At 36.8% G+C, this 21,018-nt stretch overlaps 1 protein-coding gene across 4 annotated transcripts in view; it reads right to left on the bottom strand.

Moving 5' to 3' along the window:
- LOC116179660 (histone acetyltransferase KAT6B-like) overlaps positions 1-13,614 on the bottom strand; it is a 44,863-nt gene extending 31,249 nt beyond the window's left edge. For 3 of the 4 annotated variants that reach the window (XR_004147012.1, XM_031499469.1, XM_031499471.1), the window contains exons 1-2: positions 13,334-13,614; positions 12,319-12,905 (exon numbers count right to left, since the gene is read on the bottom strand). Coding sequence is in view for 3 of the 4 variants with exons in the window: in XM_031499469.1 (XP_031355329.1) it covers positions 12,319-12,897 (579 nt within the window). In the remaining variant the exon portion in view is untranslated. Of the gene's footprint in view, positions 1-12,318; positions 12,906-12,964; positions 13,258-13,333 lie in introns of all 4 variants that reach the window. The other variant, XM_031499470.1, reaches the window with a different exon arrangement.
- Between the last annotated feature and the right edge of the window lie 7,404 nt (positions 13,615-21,018).

The raw sequence follows: 21,018 nt of genomic DNA, 5'->3' as shown, positions 1-21,018 counted from the left end.
TGTATAGAAATATCTTACAACCTGCAATGTAAAACGATGTCAATGTGACATATCTCCGTGATTGTAATTTTTTCATTGGCCAACTTTCAAGGTCAATTTCTTTTTGGTACTAGGACCAAAAGTATCCACTTTTTGTACAGTTGCCATCGTGAAAGCGATTAATCCGCAAAACGTCAATTTTACGTACCGAACACTGTCACAAAATAGCGTCTTATTCAGGTGGTTGGAGAAAAAAAAATACTTACGCTGCCTTAGAACCTACATTTATTTTTAATGGATTCGCTGTAGAAACCATGGGTCCGTGGGGAAATGAAGCCAAAATCATGACAGCGGCAATAATTGGTAAAAGACTCAACCTCAACCCAGTTTATTTACCAACGAATAAGTATAGAAATTCAAAAAGGCAATGCCGAATGTATTTTAGGACCTTTACCTTTTTTTGTAATTCTTTTGACGAAATTTATTATGTTTTAAAACCCCGTTTTTATAATGTAATTTGTTCCTGTTCTATTATTTTCATTAAACCTTTTGTAACGTGAAAAAAAAGTTCTGAGACTAATTCATTTGTTTAACTTACTGGACTGGAGTTGAACTCGACACCTTCGTGTTGTAAGTTTGTGTCCTTACCACAAGCCTATCGCCTCCTCTTGGGTCAAACTTGAAATGGTAGAATCCAAATTTGAAAATTTTCGCTCGCTTAAGATACACAGACAAATGTTTTATACAAAAGTTACTTTATAACAATTGTTGAATAATCTGCGACTTTGTGTATGGGGCTAAGTAAAGTGATCGTAAAAGTTAACTCATTTTTTTAAATGAAACACCCTGTAAATTTTAATATGGAAAAATACCATATTAAATTCTCTTCTCAAAAATATAACCCCCAACTTATTTTATTATATTTTAGATGAATTCTTGGACATTAGTGTTTCTAACAGGTACGGTCATTGACAAAAGTAATGATCGCTTAATAGGTAAACTCTTGCAATATAAGTAACCAACATGCCTATCACATCGGAGGAGATACCTGAATTTGTTGGTTCGCATTTCCAAGTTGCACAATATATCCAAATGTTGGTTGCAGAATTTACCTATTTGGCGATCATTACTTTTGTCAAAGATTACTTATAAATTATTTTTGGTTGAGTATGACTGAAATTTTTGTTCATGGACCACTGTCTTTTTCCAAATTGTATAGTATTTCGTCGTGGCGAATTATGATTGGCGGATTGTTAAAGGAGAGTGGATTGCGCATATTGGTTTTCGTTTCCGCTACATTTGTGGTACTCTTGGTTTGGCACTTTGAAGCTGGCTTTGAAGTGTGGTATTAATAAAGGCCATGCTAGTCTAATTGCAAAATCTTTAAATATTATTTCTGGCGATTAACTAGTTGTGATGTATTCTTCGAAGTCGTTTTAGAATCGAGTTTAGCACTTTTTCTGCCAATTTGGAGGATATATATTTGGAGATTTATTATCACGTAAGTTTGCTTAATCACCGTAGTTATCTCTTTTTAAGATTACGCTATTCGCATTTAAATTGTCAACTGTTGCCGTTTCATTGTCAATTATTTCATTATTGTTTTCTCAATAACCCACTTATTAATTTGAGGTTGTGTTTGTATAATAATACCGAAGATAATAACGGGTCACCCTGTATGTACGAATCTGGAGGATTTCATTATAAATGAGCACAGAATTTGTTTATTTCATCAGAATTTGTTATTTTAGTGTGTATTTTGCTATCTTAGAATTGTTTCTAATTGCATAATTTCTTGTTTAAATTAAGGAACATCTGGTCGAACGCATTTTGGTCATTGTGCGATTGTTATACTGAAAGATAATTGATAACAGCCCCGATAACAAAGGATACAGGTGCAAATTTTCTTTTGCGCATAATTATGTAATGGAAGCGCTCCTTATTGGCGTTATATATGAATTGGTGGAAAGAGGTGTATGATGGTTTTGTGGAAGTGGCGTTCTTGAAAAATTAGAAAAAAACGGAGCTTGTTAGCCTAGGGCCGTTGTTTGCGACGGGGAAAAAAAAGCGTGTACGTGTTTATACGCTAATTTTTTCAAGTAATTGGCTGTAAGTATGTAATTTTAGGACTTTCTTTGTTTATTTGTGTTGCCCACCTGCGTATGGGGTAAATGTAACGGGCTTGTGTCCTTATTTCAGATTTTTTTCTTGACGATCTGATGCGTGTTTATTTGAATTCATTGTACGATCTCATGTTTTACTCGGGTATTAAACAAACTGTGTTATTGATTCCTTTGGAAGTTAATTGAGGTTACTGAGTTTCCTAAATTATTAATTTCGAGTTATTATTCGGATTTTTTATGGTGGCGAATGCCGGAGGTGTACGAGAAGAGTTAATAAAAATTATAAGTTTCAATTTTTGATTTATTTGAGCTAGCGGGCAGGTTTTTGTGGGTTATTGCACACAGCAATGTGACAACTCGACCTGAATCGTTACCAAATTTTTGGTGATGAAAAGTGAAAAGTGCCTTCATGTACCTCGAAGCCATTTGTTGTCGCTCGCTTCCCCATTTTTTAACAAAAATAAAATTCAGACTACAGTTCGCGTTAATGAGTCACTGTTACAAAATTTTGGGTGGTGATGGACAGATGGTGTTGTCGTTCGCTTCCGTATTTTTGATAGAAAGATAACATTCAGAAGGGTTCCCATGCAAAATGAAGGAGGATATTGAGTAATTTCCGGAGAAGAGGGACCGCTGGAAGATTCTTGTAAAGCTACATCTGACTGAAATAACAAATAACACATCTGAATGTCCTCTAAGTAACAAATTTAGAAATTAACAAAAACGCCCAAAAACAAAAATAAAACGTAATGTTATAAATATTGAGTGATAAATAATAGTAATTAATTGTGATAAATTAATCCACTTGAAGACTGTTATAAATTCATTACTAATTAAATTGTAAATAAATAAACCATGTATGTAATTAGATTTTCGTTCCAATATCATGGCTCAATTTTCCGATGATGAATATTTCAGATGCGAGTTTTCCGAGGCTAATATTACAGAGGAGACAATTTTGAGGGCGAATTCTTGAAAGCGAATCTAAGTCCAATGCCTAGTTTGATCACAATCATCGAGATGGCAGAGTTCTTAGCCACCTCAAAGATTATGCCACCTCCTATCCATCTAATCTAATCCACCTTAATACCTACGCAAATCTCGTTCGTCCATCCGCCTGAAAGTTCGAGATCTCATACAAAAAACTTGAATTGAATTTTCCCACTTTGTTAGTAAAAGTGTAATCGGTTTTGCCAGAAATGGCAACTAAAAAGTTTTCGTAAGCACGGGCTTACTAGCAAGTCCTTATGAATCCTCCCCTTTTTTTTTTAAAATAAGAAGGAACGTATAGACGTATCCGTAAATTTCACAAGCAATTCGCAATGAAAAAGTCAACTGCCTTTAAAAGTTTATTGATTTCATATAAAATTCAAATCCTTGACACTCCCTGCTTAATACCTGAAAAATGCAAATTTCAACAAAACTAATATAGAAATTTTTTATCCGATATGTAAATTCGCGCTTCGCTTTGTTTTGTGCAAGTTAATGATCTAACAGGCATCCAAAAATAACAAATTTTCTATTATTTTAAGTGTAACTTTGAAATGACCGTTGGGTGAATTGAAAATCGATTTGCGGTAAACGAAAGTGATTCATATCCCTTAATGCAAATTAAATCCATTGTAAGTCTTCAGTTATTGAGTAAAATCCGGTTTTTGTCAACTTTAATAGCGCCAGCTAAACGAATTAGGAAATATCATGCTTGAGGGAGCCAGTATGCGTTGACCTTAGTAACGAATGTCTGAGGGAAGTGAACCAGCGAGACAAAGTTGCTTCACGGATTCAAATTTATTGCACTTCGAGAGGGCAATAAAAAATAGGACAAACAAAAATAAGTACCCATAATACATGTAGTTGTTATTTTAACATCTTAATATGTTCTGGCATAGCTTCAACAATTTTGGTGAAAGTAAAGAATAGTTTTACAGTTTTACTCAAAATATGTGTTTTCATAATCATACGATTATATTAAGAAATCTTTGTCTTTGTAACTTGGAACGTTGGGCAATTATCCCATGTTACGTTTAAGTAAATTAATAAACAAATACACTCAAGTAAATTAAGATATACCACAAGTTGGAATTTGCAAACAAACTTATGTTTTTGCTAATCGAGTGACGAGTTCTAGCAGATTTCCCCTTTCAAGGATTTTAAGTTAACGATAATCCACTTGATTTATTTTCATACACAAATAAATTATGCTATCGTTTCTTTTGGAACTCAAATGGAATGGGAATGAAACAATACAAACTGAATGGTTATTAAATAACTAGTAGCCCCGGCGAACTTCGTACCGCCTTGGGGAAATCCCGATATATCGAATAGCATAACGCTTAAGATGGTTATCGATTCGAATTACCAATTCGAGGATGCTATTCGATATATCGATATATATCTGTATATCGATGTAACGATCTGTGTATATAGAAGTATCGGTATTATTGATATATCGGTATATCGATATTCGATATCAGTTTTTCAATATCGCACACCCCTAGTCAAGACTCTTTCCTACTGTAAAATATAAAATCCTGGTTTTTTTCTGTTCCCGTTTCCGTGGGAATTTGGAACAGTGTTTTACTAAGAAACTTTCGTGGGCATACGTCAAACCATTCCCCAAAGTTTCATCGCAATCGGAAGAACGACTTAAGATACGCATAAGAGACAGACAAACATTCATTTTTGTTTATATAGATAATATCAGACCCGACGAACCTCGTATATACGGATACATTTCCATATAATCCTATCCAAAGTACTTAATTTTGCTTTGTACTGGTACCGGCACGGCTACAGCAGGCTATGCGCAAATGACTGACTTTAGAGTCTGCAGTAGGACGCAACTGGCTCCGTCGCGCACTAATAGGTGCAATTAATACAAAATGAATAGTGGAGGGACGTGATCTCATTACGCACCGGGTACAGTAGTTCGTTGTAGAATCACACTGTGCACATTTTAAACCCTTTCAGAGTATGTTGAAGATTTATTGTAAAATTTCAATGCACTTCGAATTATTAGAAATATTGCGTATTTTTATGCGACAAGTGTTTATTGGCCGTTACTACACAAGTACACATTACGTGATTTACTGTTAATCGGAATCGCGAAGAACAAATACCTGATAATTTTTAATTTGGCGGTTGGTAAGATTGAAAACAATTGAATTACTGCCATTAGTGCTCTTATTTACTCTTTATTAACGAGCTCCTAGCGAGTTTATAATTTTGCGGTGTCTGTCCGTCCGTCCGTTAGCACGATAACTCATAAACGAATGGACGGATTACGATGAAATTTTGCAGATGGATTCTTTATCAAATTTGTAGATCGGAGTTCGTGAATTGGCAATGTAGCCCAAAAAATAAAGTAGGCCCTTTTGACATCTCCGTTAGTTATGAACCGAATTGCATGAAATTCAATATGCGCATAGCTTTAGCTAGACAAAACACAATTCCAAAAGTTGATCCTAATCGATAAGCATTCACAGTGCCCTTTGCGCATCTCGACCATTTACAGACCGAATTGCAAACTTTCTTATTTATGAAGGTATTTAAATGAAATTTGATACATAGCCTCTTGGAATAAAAGCAAATTTAACGCCAGTTTCAAAATTTGGTTTTGCGCATGCGCAGTGCCAACTTTCTTATTTATGGAGGCATTTAAATGAAATTTGATACATAGCCACTTGGAATAAAAGCAAATGTAGCGCCATTTTCCAGCGCCAGTGCGAACTTTCTTATTTATGGAAGCAATTAAATGAAATTCCATACATATACACTTTAAATAAAAGCAAAACTAACATCAGGTTTAAAATTTGGTTTTGCACATGCTATAGCCATACCCAGGAGCTCGTTTGCTATATTTGTTTAATTTATTTTCTATATATTTTTGTGGTGTTTATTTTTCGATATTTTAATATTTATTTTGCAATTCGTGTCGGAGACGAAATCAACAAATCAGATATCATGAAAATCGGTCCAAACGTTCATGAGTTATAAGTGGTATAACATACACGACTTTGTTTTATATATAAAGGTAAACATTTAAAAAATGTTAATTGCAATTTTACCATTTCTATCAATGGCGTACTATTACACATTTCGGAAATGCTGGAAAAAGAATAATCATTTATTATTGAACAGACTCGTATGTCACGATAATTTCGAATTGAGGGTCTTAGGGTCTTGAAATTTGGTATATACTCGTACGTTCCAAGTAAAAATCCTTTTGAATGTGGGGTCAATACGCGGGTCAATAGTTCAAACGTCTATCCGCTCGTTTAACTCTCCAACTGAAAGACTTGGCGTATTGTGTAGCGAGTATCCCAGACATCGGGGCACCAGCAGCCGCCATCTAGGTTAGTCACCGGCGATAAGAAACGAAAGCGAATTTGTCTTTGAGGAGTTCGAAGCTCTGCTTTTAAACGTTTGCGGTTAGGAACGCTACGCCCTCATCGATTGGCTGTTTTCACCAATGAGAGTGCAGCAAGTTTGCTGCCAGATGTGCAAGCGGCGCGTCGCCACAAGTGTTTTGAAGTTCCAAACTTTATCCCTTGATAAGTTTACCCGGAAATGAGAGTACAGACAGGCCAATAGCATAGAGATTCGGATTCCTGGTGCTTCAAAACGTGAATTTCAGGCAAAAAAGTGGGAGGTCATTTTTTACCCCAATGCAATACCTCCCTTACTAATGTACGGGTGGTAAAAAGCGAAGATACATTTTCATTTACACAAACGATCGTTTCATGTAGAAATTAAGTAGGTTACGTGTAAGTGACAATTTTATTTGGCACCATTTTAATTACATTTTATAATGTATTTCACTTTTGATAGATCCTTAATCGATTCGAGTATGCACTTAATTGGTAATTACAAGATATATTTAACCCAAACGGATCAAGGTAATTTTGTAATCGCAAATAATCGCATGCGTTGAATACAAATTGCAAAGTTTGTGAAATGGGCAATTGCTTGCATATAGGAAAGAGCGCTTGTTCACGTTGAAAGGTAAAAGTAAATCGAAAGCTCACAGGGCAATTAGAGCTAAATTAATGGTAACTAGAAAGTTTACAGGATTTAAACCTTACTACTCAATGCAACTTATTCGAACATATCGAATTAATTCAATTCGAAGATTATACCGGGCGATCAAAAAAGGATCGACATCGAGTCGCCTTTGGAAGTTAACTATGATTTATCATGTAAACAAAAATTCCAAAGTTCACTCGACAGCAACTCTTTTTCTATCGCACGTAATATTAAGGTGCATTACGCATTACGACGTGTGGCTCATACAGAGAATATTTTAGCATCGTCTTTCGAAATGGTGCCGTCGTGGTACCATCTGTGTAAATTTCAGTCCAAGGTACCCATCATTATAAAAATCGATTTATTAAAACTGTTTTTTTATTACGCAAGTCATAATCACCGTAAAATAAGCTTTCCAACGATAGTCTGAAAACCTGTGTGGCAATTTGAAAAAAAAACAAAATGTCGACCGTGTGAAAAAAACTGTAACAGAAAAAAATTCCTACACAAAGGACAGAACATGTTTTCATTGGCTCCAAGGAGACCCCCCCCCCTCCACTAAACCAAATAAAAATCTACTGTAGGCGGAAACATATCTAGACTCAAGACTCACCCGATCAAATCGAGTCAAATTTTAGTACCTATGTTGTCAACTTGTCATCCATTGAACCATCCCCTCAAACAATTTTGAATTGAACTGTGCGTTTTGTTTACCTTCGCTTGTGCAGTTTACCGTGGAGTTGATTTACTGTACCTCTTTATAGCGACAAATCCATTATCCATACCTATTAAGATGCTAGTCGTCGTCGTCGTCGTTCGTCTAATCTCTAATCGTTGTAGCTTGCTACGCGGGCGGCTCGGGTTCGATTCCCACTCGATGCAGAATTTTTTTAAATGTTGATGTTGAGATGTTACACAGGACATCGCCATATTCGATTTTTACGTTCATTTAATAGCGAGCAGTCACTTTATCACATATGTCCGTCGGTCCTGCGATTCGAACAACAATGCTCAAAGACGACATATGTATAGGGTAGTTCAAATTCGTGGCTCGCCATTGGGATCTCCGTAACGGTGAGAGAGACAGTGTATGTTAAATGGGGGCAAAGCTGCCCCTTTTTGTGACTAAAAAAACGCATTTGAAATGTTTGAAGAATTTCATGTAGAATTGGAATTTGTAACCAAATACAGAACGTTTAATTTATACAAAAATTTAACTTTGTGATCGCACCCTGTATAATTCAAAATATTTTTAAAATGCGCAGAATATTGTACCATATCATCATACAAATCTGTCAGTACGACAATAATCGAACTCAACGCAATCGTCGACTCATCCTGTATATTCCATATAAAATGTATATGTACCATGTTAATTTATATATGAATGACGTTTGCAGCCCTATTCATACGATATGAGATTGGGCACGGTTTTCTTTTCAAAGAGGTTCCGCTATAGTGGACTGTGATATTTTTTTTATAAATAAATAAAGGGATTCAAAAACTAATATTAAAAATTGAATTGAAAAAACTATAGAAACCCCCTATTTTTATAACCGTGTTTTGTCAAGTACAAAAATAAGGGTAACTGCTCACATTCTTTCTTTTTGTTGATATTCAATAAAAGAACCGCAATTTTTCTACGTCGCGTCGAGATCTCAAGCTGTGCGACTGACACACGGACGGAAGTCACTGTATAAACGAAGCATGTAAAAATTAGCATTGTATCTTTTTATTAATGATTGTATCATGGTATTCGCAACCAACAGTAATTTTTATTAAATGCATCACCTGTTACGACCTCCCGCTCTGCAACATTGATACAGATTTTAGTGATAAAAATAGGCGCTCCTGATCATTCACACAAAAGCTATTCTAGCGGTAATGGTTTTTCCCATTTATTATTGTTCGTATTTTTTTCACTTTTATTACGCAACTTTACAATCGCCCATCGATCCCACCAAAAGGTAAACGGAATTTACGGAAATGCGCCTTCTAACCCGTTGCGTGTCGTAAAACAGCACAACAAAGAAGGTGTTTAGGTGGAATTAAAGGGCGCGCAAATAAAATGCGACCCTTGCGAATGGTAAATGTGACTTGAGGTTTACTTTTACTTCCACCTACCGTAATGTGTTTCATTGTTGAAAGTATAAATAAATTAAACAGCTGTTTTGAAATTTATTATGGTGGTTATCGTTTTGCAATTTTTTTGTCGATTATTGAGGGCGCACGAAAACTTACTTTCATTACCTCGTCTAAAGGTACGTATCCATCGGCGCTCGCGAACTGCCACGGACCGTATGTGGAATTCTCGAATGCACCCATTTTACCAACTTTAATATCAGCTTCTTTTCTTTGAGAACCTTCGTGTTCTTTATAATTTAATAGGCGGGTTCTATCATTAACAAATGAGCCATATGGCTAATATTTAGGATATAGTAAATCAAGCGACTTAAGTTATAATTAATTGCAATTTCAAACATCAATTCTAACGTAAGTAATGGGCGTAATTGTTCTGGTCAGGTCGCCTGTGATTTGCAGTTGTTTGTCCCAAAGGCCCAGTTGTACAATGTTAGTTTAAACTTCAGTTCAATTATGGGTCAAAGGATTTGATTCTGACTTCTTCGTCAACCGGAAATCCCTTCTACAGCTGGTCGGGTACTGAAGATATCAAATCTTCTCTTCGGAAAATAATAGCAGAGCTGCTAACCTCTCTTTGAACACAATGTAGATCTTGCGCAAATTGACGCAGGATCGAGAGTTGCGCTTGTTAGATCAGGACGCACATGAAGATAAATAATCAGCGCATAAATAACAGTTTTTACAACTCTACATCAAAATAGTCGTGGAAAAAAACCTGCACCAAATTCACTTCTTGGATATTGAAATAAGTCGTTTAGACGTCTCCCTAACAAATTGCAGACTCAATGATTTGGACATCTGCTCGTTATACTTAAGACTAGGGACAATAATCAAACGAAACGTTTAAGGCTGATTCTCACTATACATAACGTTTCCATACCATATCCTTTCCATAACCATTCCGTAAATTATTATACCTACGAAATTGACCTTTAAGTGATATGTGCGTAAGACATTTAGCCGCGCGCTAATACACATTCTCCTTTCCGTTCACATATGGAAGGCGTGTGTGTGCATGGAAAATATATCAAAAAAATTCTAGAACATTCAAGAGTAGTGCTAAAAAATTCTTAGCACTTTTAAAAAAATTCTAGAAAATTAAAATTTCTAAAAAATTCAAAAGAATCTAGAAAATTCTATAAAATGCTAGTAGTGTACATAAAAATTGTACAGTGATTTTTCCCCGAGGGTAAACCACTTCAATTATATTTATTATATTATATTATATTTCACTATAATTCTAAAATTCTTAAAATGCCAGAAAATTTTAATTGTGTGTATATGTGTGTATAGAACAAAATTTCAAAACTATAAAATTCAAATTCTAAACATCTTTTGGAAAATTCCTCGAAAAATTCTACGAAATTCTAAAGTACATTATCTATCAAATGTTTGGGCTTCATCTAACGTTGCTTAGAAAGTGAAGGAGTTCGGAATACGTTCGCAAATAACCGGAAAAAATTCACTAATTTACTTTTTGCGACTGAAGAGATTTTGAAAACAAATCACTTCGACTGGTTTTCGCTTACAAGTTAAGATAACTAGATTTTTAGTCCGACATTTCGGTTTTATGGGACCTCATCAACTCATTTTTTTAAATACGGACCTGCGTCTTTATTTTATATGTTGAAAAAGCTCTACTGAAAAAATGCATGTATCACGCTTGCTTAGTTATTAAACATTAAAAATGATTATTTATATTTTTGTGCAAATTTTGCGTTATTGTCATCTTTATGGTGGTAGCGTTTAGAAACTAAGCAAGTGTGATGCCTGTATTTTTCAGGATGACGAATTTTTTCAAAATATAAAATACAAAATGCAGGTACGAGTTTAAAAAAAGAAAGTTGATGATGGCCAAAAAAATCGAAACGTAACCATGCCTGCTCGTAGAGGAAAAGTTGCAATAAAAAATTGTCAATTTAAAAGAAGTTTCGGTTTTATAATCCAACTGTCTAAATATTCGGATTGTTTCAGTTTCTAAACACACGGTTAGATTCGGCCCTAAAATGCGCAACTTTGTCTCTATTTAACCGACTTCGCACATCTTATGGTTTCCGAGATCGCAATGGTCACCCTTGAATTTGGGACGCCCTGTATAGATTTGGTAGAATCCGTCCCTAAATAAGAAAATTGGGTCTGCGCATGCGGAGTTTATTTCTTCATCTTCAGTTAAAATTTCATAAAAAGTGGTCCATAAATAAGAAAGTTATGGGCTGCGCATGCGTAAACCATTTTTAACGCGCGATTTCAATTTGCTTTTATAAGGGAGCATATACAGAAAAGCGGCAGAGCGATGTCATTGGATTTGACCCGTTACATGTGGCATATAGGTCAACTGTGCAAAGTTTGAACCGGTTCGGCCCAAGCGTTTGCCAGTTACCTTGTTCACAGACTGACACCATCGACTCGCTATGCTCTGCCGCTTAATAATGGCCCCAGATAATAATTAGCGCCACCAACAGAGCCAATTTGTTTTTTCTGTCATATCGTTTAACCGTCTTCTCAATCAAACTGAGGTATAAATTACGATTTTGGATCTCTCTGGTCCAAAACGATCAAGGATCAGAAAGCAATATTTTTCGCTATAACTGGTTTCGTAACTGGTGCAAAAAATTCCTTTCTTGGTGCAACCCTCGACACCATAACAAACCAAATAGCAGAAAAAGTAGGGCCATAGATTCGCTAGGAGTTATATTCGTCAATATCGTTCCTGTTTTTATGGCGCTGTATCAGTCTATGTGTAAATCCACCCCTGGTTATAAGTGCCTAATAACGTTGGTGGTTGCAAAAACATGAACATCATAAATGCGCACAAATGGAACACGCTGTATGTCTTTAATTTTACGCTTTGGGTATTTATTTCCTTAAGCGGCAAAAGTTAATTTGAGTGACGCCGTGTATAATATGGGTGAACGAGGGTGGGGGTTTTGTTTTGATGCTAATTATGAGAGGGAATTACAACAGTTAGATACGACACCCGCGATAATGCCGGCGTAATTAGCATGTTTTTGGATGAGCGACCGTGTATAATTACAAAAGGATATCCTACCTTAGCCGAGGGACTCGGCGGTTCGTCCAGATCTAGCTGTTGTTTTTTAGGGGTGGTGGACGAATCAATTCTCCTTCTAACCGTGGGACTGTTCGAGTGATTATATTTAAACGCCTTTCCCTCCTGAATAATTAACCCTCTTGAGACGGCGCGCTTCGCTGCCATTCTCAACGCGGTTTTTAGATCGGTTTCGGGATTTTCGACGACGGTGTGAGATTGCCTTATGTACTTCTCGATGGATTTGAGCGTCGATCCCTCGCGCTGTCCCAATTCGCGAATCGCCTTCGCGATCACTTTGGTAATTTCCATCCCTTTCTCGATGACGAGCGTGCGATTTTGTAAGCCCATGGGATCCTTATAGGAACTTTGCCCTTTATTGAATACCTTGAGGACCGTGCCATCTCTGACGGCCGCTTCGAGATGCTCGGAGACGACGTCTTCGTGGTAATTGTGATGTTGACGAATCGCATGACAAATCCTCTCAACGCTGGGTCGTTGCTTCTGAGAACGTATCTTCCGTATGGCCTCTAAAATCCAACGAGACCACACGGCCTGCGATACGTCCTCAGGTTCGCACATGATTCTCACTACAAGAAAAAAATGAGCATTGACACCTGGTTTGCATTTAAGCGGCAGCGGTAGCTACCTGAGGTTCGGCCCGCGCGCTTCGGTTGCTAACCGCCGGCCCGCGACCATCAAACAAATCCTTTCATAAAAACGAAACGCATCTATTTCGCAATATGACACATAAAACAAACCACTCCTCTACGATTACTTTTTACAAAAAATGCCAAATCGGGCACAGGAAATTCCATTTAATCATAAAATCGCGCAGTTACGTACCACTCGGTGAACGATCTAAATGCCGTCGGTAGCCATCTTGATATAATAAACGTCTACAATATTTACCACCTTTTTCTCGCGATTCCCATATGAAACCTACGTACAAATCTCACGATCACAATCTCCCGAAACGCGCAATTTCAACAATACCGTCAACAGAAAGAAAACTCACCTGGTAATTACGAAATGACGCGATAAATAAATGGCAGTCGGTCGCTGAGCAACGGTTGAACTGTCCGGCGGCGGCCGATGATGTTCCATAAAAACATTCCATAAATTTCGTCGACTAAACGTCTTCCCTATTTAACAAATCTCCCACAATACTCGCACACAAAACCTCACAGCTTTTAGATCACACGTTAACACCGCAAACTTACGGGGTAATTAATTTCGTATATAATATAATTCATTGCAAATAGACACATCACAACAAAAGGTTAATATTGTGACAAAATGGCTAGAATGAGAGCGCGCGCATTTCATTCCCTCCTTTCCTCTCCCGTGCTTCTGCCTATCAATGTATCAATTGTAGGTTTCGCTCCTTCTGGATAAATACGAGTTATCGACGGTGCGAATTACGAAAAAGTGCGCCTTGCGGCTTTCTTGCAATAATAATTTCGGCAAATTTATTTTTCGAGCGCCGTATTTATAAAACAGCTCCGCGTATTTTGAGTTCGGGCGCGCGTTAACAACGGGATACGCAAATATTGAAAGTGAATGGTGTTGGAAGCTATCAATCATTTTTGTAAAATGAGAGTAAAAGTTGCATGACATTTCTGGAAATGTACAGCGTGTTCCGTAAAGCGGTGCGAATTAGACTTGCAGTCTTCACTATTAATCAACGTATAATTTGTCCGTCGGTCTACGAAATGTTTCCTTTATTTAAATTCAATACTGATCACTGTTAATATTGTAGGAAGGCGTGAAATTCTAACCTAATATTTTTTTAAGGGATTGAAAGTTTGCGAAGGCGTTAAGAGTATCAAGTAATTATCTTTTTTGATAATTGATTGTTATTTAAAGTCGGAATTCTGAGTTTCAATTGAACTCTGAATTCCATTGCCATAAGGAATTGCACGAGGATATATCAATTCATGATTCAAATAACTTTCACCCACTACTAGCGTCAATTATTCTTTTTCGTGTACGCTTTAAACAATTATGGCATTATGCAATTGTTGCATATGTATACATAGCGATCAAAAATGAGTGACCGTCGAGTGTCGAGTCACCTTTGGAATTTTTGTTTACATGGGAAATCGCCAAAGGCGACTCGACAGTCACTCATTTTTGATCGCCCGATATGCCTCTAGTGAGTCTAGTGATTCCAAGCGGAGCTTTCGCAATATGGGGAGGGGTCCGGTAGGGGGTTAACCGGTTCCACGCATCATAATATCCTAATGAAGAGTCTCCTTAACAGGAGACTACCTCCTTCCCCACAAACTCCTTATTGATATCGGTGGATCCATGGAATACACTTTTGCCAATACATCAGTACTCTGTAGTACCTTTACCTACCGTCTGAGAACCTACTATCTCAAAATCACAACGGTGATATTTTGGTGTACTAGCTAGCGAGATTTAGAAACTAGCCAGAACACTGGATATCGATAACCAAACACATTAATATTCTAACGTAAATTTAATTACGTCGTTTATAACAATAAATTGATAATAGCCTTGACATTGATTAATTTATAACAAAATTACAATTTAATTTATAACAGAATTACAATATTCTCGCACAAACACGTAATATTTCTAGGAAGAATTACGTCACATCCGCCTTCGTTCTTATTCGCCGATGACACATTTTTATGGCGCCTCGCTGCCTATAAAAATTACTGGAATGTTCGGTACAATATAAAACAGTACTACCCAGGAAGTACTTCCTAGATACCAACTACCAAATAGGTATAAGTAATACGTTTTACTATATTAATGTATAGGTAAGTATACTCGTAGTCTGTAAAATGAATAAGTTGAAGAAACGGGTTATCGCATAGGTAGTATTGCTGCAGTACGTGCGGTTAGGTTGTTCGTTAGAAAACGCACCGTTCTTAGTCTCGAGGTCGGTAAACCAACAAAACCCATTAGGTATACCTATGTATAACCTCAGGAGCAGCAAAAATGTAACCACTAATCCTTTATAGAAATGCATTCTTATTATCGACTACCTATACAGAAATGTGGGTTATATGTAGGGTTACCATCGTATAATTTTAGAAACTAGAATTTCAAAATGTAAAAACCCGGACATTTTACTATATACCCCGGACAGGCAAAAAAAAAGTCAAATTTTTGTCTTATGACGTTTTTTTATTAAACATATATGATAAATAGATATGCCAACCTATCTAAATAAAAATAACATACAAAGAATATAAAAATAATTGTAAATTACTTATTTAATTCAACATTATATTTAAGTGAACTGCCTATGTTTTTAAGGACATTTTTGTCTCCTTTTAAAAGGTAATCATAAAATTGTTGACATGTCATGTCAAAATTATATTTGGTTTTTAAAATATCTGCTATAGTTTCAGGTAAAAGTTTATTTCGTTCAGCGCTCCACTGAGACTTAATGAGCGAAAATACTCGCTCCACGTTGGCGTTGTGAGCTGGTAGACAAAAGAAAAATGAAGCTATCCTTTTAAGTTCATGGCAGTTTGTTCCTAATTCAGACAAGAAAAAATTGCTCCAAAAAATATTGCAATTGTTTGTAACTTGGTTTTCAGTTGGCAAGTCATTTATAAATTTTTGCAAACAGAGTACTTCATTAAATAACTTTTCTTCGTCAAAATTTACATTGTGAGCATTTAAAAATAAAAGAGTTGGTTCAAGATTTGAATACTCGACTGTTTTAATATTAGCAATATCCATCCACTCAAATATATCTAGATCTTTCAGAGGTTCGATCCACGATTCTAAATAATTTTAATAATCCTGCTGCACGTGCACGTTATCCGAAACCACGAAACGGACAACAAAACAGAGACGAAGCCGCTACAGCAAAATTACAGCATGAATCACGAATCACGATTCGCGCGCGCGCCGCACCGCGTACGCGCTAATCACGAAAAAAATGAGAGGTTACGGCGTTACTCTATATATAGACCGTAAACTGATCATGTTGACGTCATTGATGGTTTGATTTATCAATATTTTGATCAAAAGTTTTCTGTTTGTTAAATCCCGGACAAATCAAAAATGTTCCCCGGACATACCCCGGACGCGCAAAAAAAGAGGACAGTGTCCGGGGAAAAGAGGACGGATGGCAACGCTAGTTAATATGGCAAGAATTGTGATGGTTTTCAATAGTTTAAATTCTAACACGTAGATGCCTCTACCGTCAAGAAAAATTAGTAATACCACAGACAACATATATGTTGTCTGTGGTAATACCTATCTATTAGTAAATCTTTCGTTAGATCTCTATCTAAACTCCATAGGCATTATATAGGAAAAACCTTAACTGGACCCGGGCACAACATACACAAATACGAGAAATAAATCAACTACGACAACAAAATGCAAGAGAAACACAAATAAATCATCTTAAATCGTACAATAAAAATCAGGTATCGGAATAAAATGGTGAGTCAAATATACAGCCCAACTTCACTCCGATAATGTACTTCTCCGTGAATACTTCAATAAATAGTCAATAAAACAATATAAAGGCAGAACTACATGTGCACTATAACATATAAACATAATTCAGAAACAGGGCTAAAAACAAAAGCTTGGAGCACACCGTGCTTTAATAAATAAATAGCAGCTTTTTATGCAAAAGGTAAATAATAACAAAATTATGACATATGAAATTCAAAGATTAACGAACGTACAGAACAAACAAAATACATATTGAAAAAACCCGGTACGCGTGCAAACTGCTGAAGCCATCGGAATGACCTACCCTTATTTACAATTAGCAACTCTGGGGGAAAAGCATATATCAGATATACCTATATGTACAAAATTTACATTTGTCTAAATCGTCCACGCCGTTCCATACACTGCGCACGACTGAAGAATTTTTATAAGTGTGCTTTTCAAAAAAATTAAGAAGAAAATGTTAACTCGACAAATAACCTCATGTCTAACTTCGCTGAATTGGGTATGGCTTTTTGTAAAAAAAAATTTTTTTCATACAAAGAATCGAACGCGAGCCGCCCGGGTGCGAGCCGGGTCTTCTAGCCCTGTAGGTACCATTGTGGACTGTGGCACACATTCATAGTGGCTGCACTGAATCCACATTCTAAAATAGTTGTGGGGAAGGGTTAATTCCGACTTTCGCAGTGTATGGAAGGGCGCGGACGATTTAAATTTAAAAAAAACCGGAAAAGCAGTCTCTTTGAATAAGTGGAAACCTGGAAACGACAGACTTTTCGCGATACTTTCAAATCTCGGCAGTACTCGGCTCGGCTGGATAGTACGCATAGGGTTGTGTTTGTATGTACCTACTTGCGATAACTCCTCACCACTACGATAACTCGCCAACGCGACATCTCCCCAATGGACAACTCGCCACCGTCAATGCGACAACTCGCTTTGCTTTTTACATAGGTTAAGGCTAGTTTACACGCGACGATAAATCGTAACGATGTGATTGTCAAATTTATTGTTCAAATAAATCGAAAGAGTGAGTACTGTTTACATGTAAATAAATGGACTGAGCGTGTCAATGATAACCACGGATACTGCAGGTGAGAGAGAAGGGAAAACTAAGAGGGCAAGCTGTCTCTTACAGTTACGCATCTGATTGGTTCTTTCAATTTGGTTTGAATTCGATCGCGATTGCTTCTATTGAAAGAGCCAATCAGATGCGTAACTGTAAATATCCGTGCTTAGCTGGCACGCGCAGTCCATTTATTATGTCGATGGGATTTAAGGTACTTAACCTTATTTCCTTTATAACATCAGCTGTCAAAATCTTAACCTCCACAATCTATTTCTGTGTAGATACATTTTGTTATTTGCGGTATTTCTTTTATCTATATGTATATTAAAATGGCATCCAAAATGTCAGCAATTGCAATCACGGGCAAATGGTAAACATATCCAAATATTAGGTTGAAATTACGTCGGGGTGTCAAAACCACTGAACTATACTTATACTGGAACCCGCATTGGCGGTCTCTGCCATAGAAACGTAGCGCGCCGAGAAAGAAAGCGCAAGGGGGATTTCTGTCACTGTCACTCATTGGGAAACTGTCAACTGATCATTAATATAAATTCAAAACATATCAAATGAGTTGCTCTATGCATGCGCGAGAGTAGGACAGAGATCCCCCTTGTGGCCCTCTCTCTCGGATCGCGCTGCCCAACGGAACGCGCGTTCCAGTTTAATTATAGTTCAGTGGTCATAACCTCACCATGTTCGCGTTCAATCTCATTATAACTCAATTATAAATTTTAATGCCAGAAATACGGTCTTCTCCTAAATGAGGTACGGCAGTATTAATTAAGGCTTAACGTATACGACGTTGTTCAATAACTCCTTATTACACACGAAAAAAGATCATTCGTTAGCGAGTTGTCGCAGTGGCGAGTCATCTGTTAGCGAGTTGTCACATTAGCGACTTATCGCGGTGGCGAGTTGTCCATTGGTGAGTCAGTCAGTGGCGAGTCGCCAGTAGTCGTACTGGTGTAACTCGCCGTTGGTGCTGGTTGGAAAGTTGAATTGGTATTTCAAAAAAGCGAACACTTCCATTGTGTTTTAGTATGACCGTCGTTGATTGGTTCTCCGCATTCTTGGTAAGTTGTTTCCTGAGAAGGGCTTTAACTGGTCAATAAATATGTAGCGCTTGATTTTCTTCCCTGGTAGTAGATTTCATAACAGAGATCCCAATGCGGCTGCCGGTTGCAATGGTACCACACAGAAAGTAATTTGTCTAGTTTTGGATTGTCAAGCAGGAAGTAAGTAAATGGCTTGCTTTAGTTTTAATTTAATCCAACTTGAATTTTTGTATTTCCGAGACTGGTGTGAATGTCATTGGCTTCGTTAGGTTGAGACATGTTCGGAGCACGCGTTCCCATGGCGTCTTTAACCGTTCTGCTGCCGATTGGTGGACTGCCATACATAATCGAAATTGAAGTCAATTATCAAGTAACAACACCTTGTTGATTTGAGATATACCTACCGGTGTCGTTATAATAACATTTGGTTTTGCCTATAAGTTGAAGTAACACGAGCAGATAGGAATGTCACTTTTTGGCCCTACCCAGCGTTCTCTTACGAAAGCAAAGTGGCAACGTCGAAACTGTCTTTAAAATATACTCCACAAAAATGGCACTTGATCAGACCGTCTATTAAGAGGCCCCCTTCGATCCGTAACACGGGGATCTCCCAGATACCATCTTAACAATGTTCCAAAAGGGGAAAACCTTCATAATGAATAAAAGCATTGAATAAGAAAATTACTCTGTGTATACAACAACCATGAAATCTTTGACTTTGGCCGTTCTGCGCAGATGCGGGTAACAGGGATTTTTCGCAACGAAGCTGAGGAGAAAGCTAGAATCGGTTAACGGCATTCGAATCCGAGCAGAGGTTGAGTAGCGTTTATTTTGTTTGAAAAGTGTATTTGCAGGTAGTAACCATTTTCTTCTTTCTTGTATCTACTAACTATTAATCTTGGAATTTCATATCACAATTTGTTATTATTTACATTTTGCATAACATCTGATATGGGCGCATTCCAACGTTTGTTTTGTGTAGCGAATCTGACTCATGTTTGTTGTTTCTGTACATTTTTATATTGTTTTATTTATGTATTCATTACAAGTTTATTATCAGTGTGTGTACGTTTCGATTTAACTATTACTTGGAGGGAGTACCGTATGCAGTTCGTGGCCCACTGCCGGAGTGTGCGTATGTTAGCTGTACGAAAAAGAGGAATCCTCTTATTTTAGTGATTTGTTTGTGCGATAATACACTGCTGTTTTTTTATGTGCATGCAATCTATCGTTTTAAGAGTTTTTTTATCTCAATGGATCGTACATGTGTTTCTGTACTAAATTGATATTTATCATATTTTCCAGTTTATATGATGTGTAGTGTACTTATGAATTTGTTTAGATTACCTGATTTTTATTGTACAATTTGAGATGCTTGATTTGTGTATTTATTTTTTGCATTTGTTGTAGTCGATTCATTTCGTGTATTTGTGTGGGTTATGCCTGCAGGTTTTTTATCCACAAAAGGTTTTCTCGGTATCGCCTTTTGTGTGCGTAATATGTTTTATTTGTTCTTATCTTCAATTAAAAAAAAAATGTATTATTTGTATTTGGGTAATAATAAAGTGTATTATTATTATTTTCTTGCACACCAAATTCTGCATTTTATTCAATTCTCTTCCTGATTATGTCTCACGTCCCAACACATAACAGCTCAGTGTATAATCGATTCTTTAAAACATGCGCAACGAGTTTAATGGCCAGACACGTAGCGGTGGGGGTTTGGGCAAGTGTAAATTTTGATTTTTGGTCACAACGATGCGTAATTTTTGTCCGGGATTTATATATGAAAAACCGGGATCTGGACAGTGCAGCTAATTCCGGGACAATCCCCGCCATGCGGCAACCCTAAGCATACAGTTTGCGACATTTGCAGACATGGCTACCAACTGAAACATTTTGGATCCTTGAAAGAATGCTCTCTTGACCCCCTCTTTGACATGTTTAACTGACAACACTATTACGACAGATAAAAAAAGACCGACGTTTTTAGCAAATTATATATGATAACAAAAGAACTATACTAACGACAAATAAAATTTTAATTAAATTTTGAAGTAACAATGGAAGTGTATAAAAATATAAGTACTGGTAAGATGCACTAATTCTATAGTT

The sequence above is a fragment of the Photinus pyralis genome, unplaced genomic scaffold (assembly GCF_008802855.1).
Source record: "Photinus pyralis isolate 1611_PpyrPB1 unplaced genomic scaffold, Ppyr1.3 Ppyr1.4_LG8, whole genome shotgun sequence".
In the NCBI taxonomy this organism is placed as follows: Eukaryota; Metazoa; Arthropoda; class Insecta; order Coleoptera; family Lampyridae; genus Photinus; species Photinus pyralis.
This window is presented reverse-complemented; position numbering and strand designations above follow the sequence as displayed.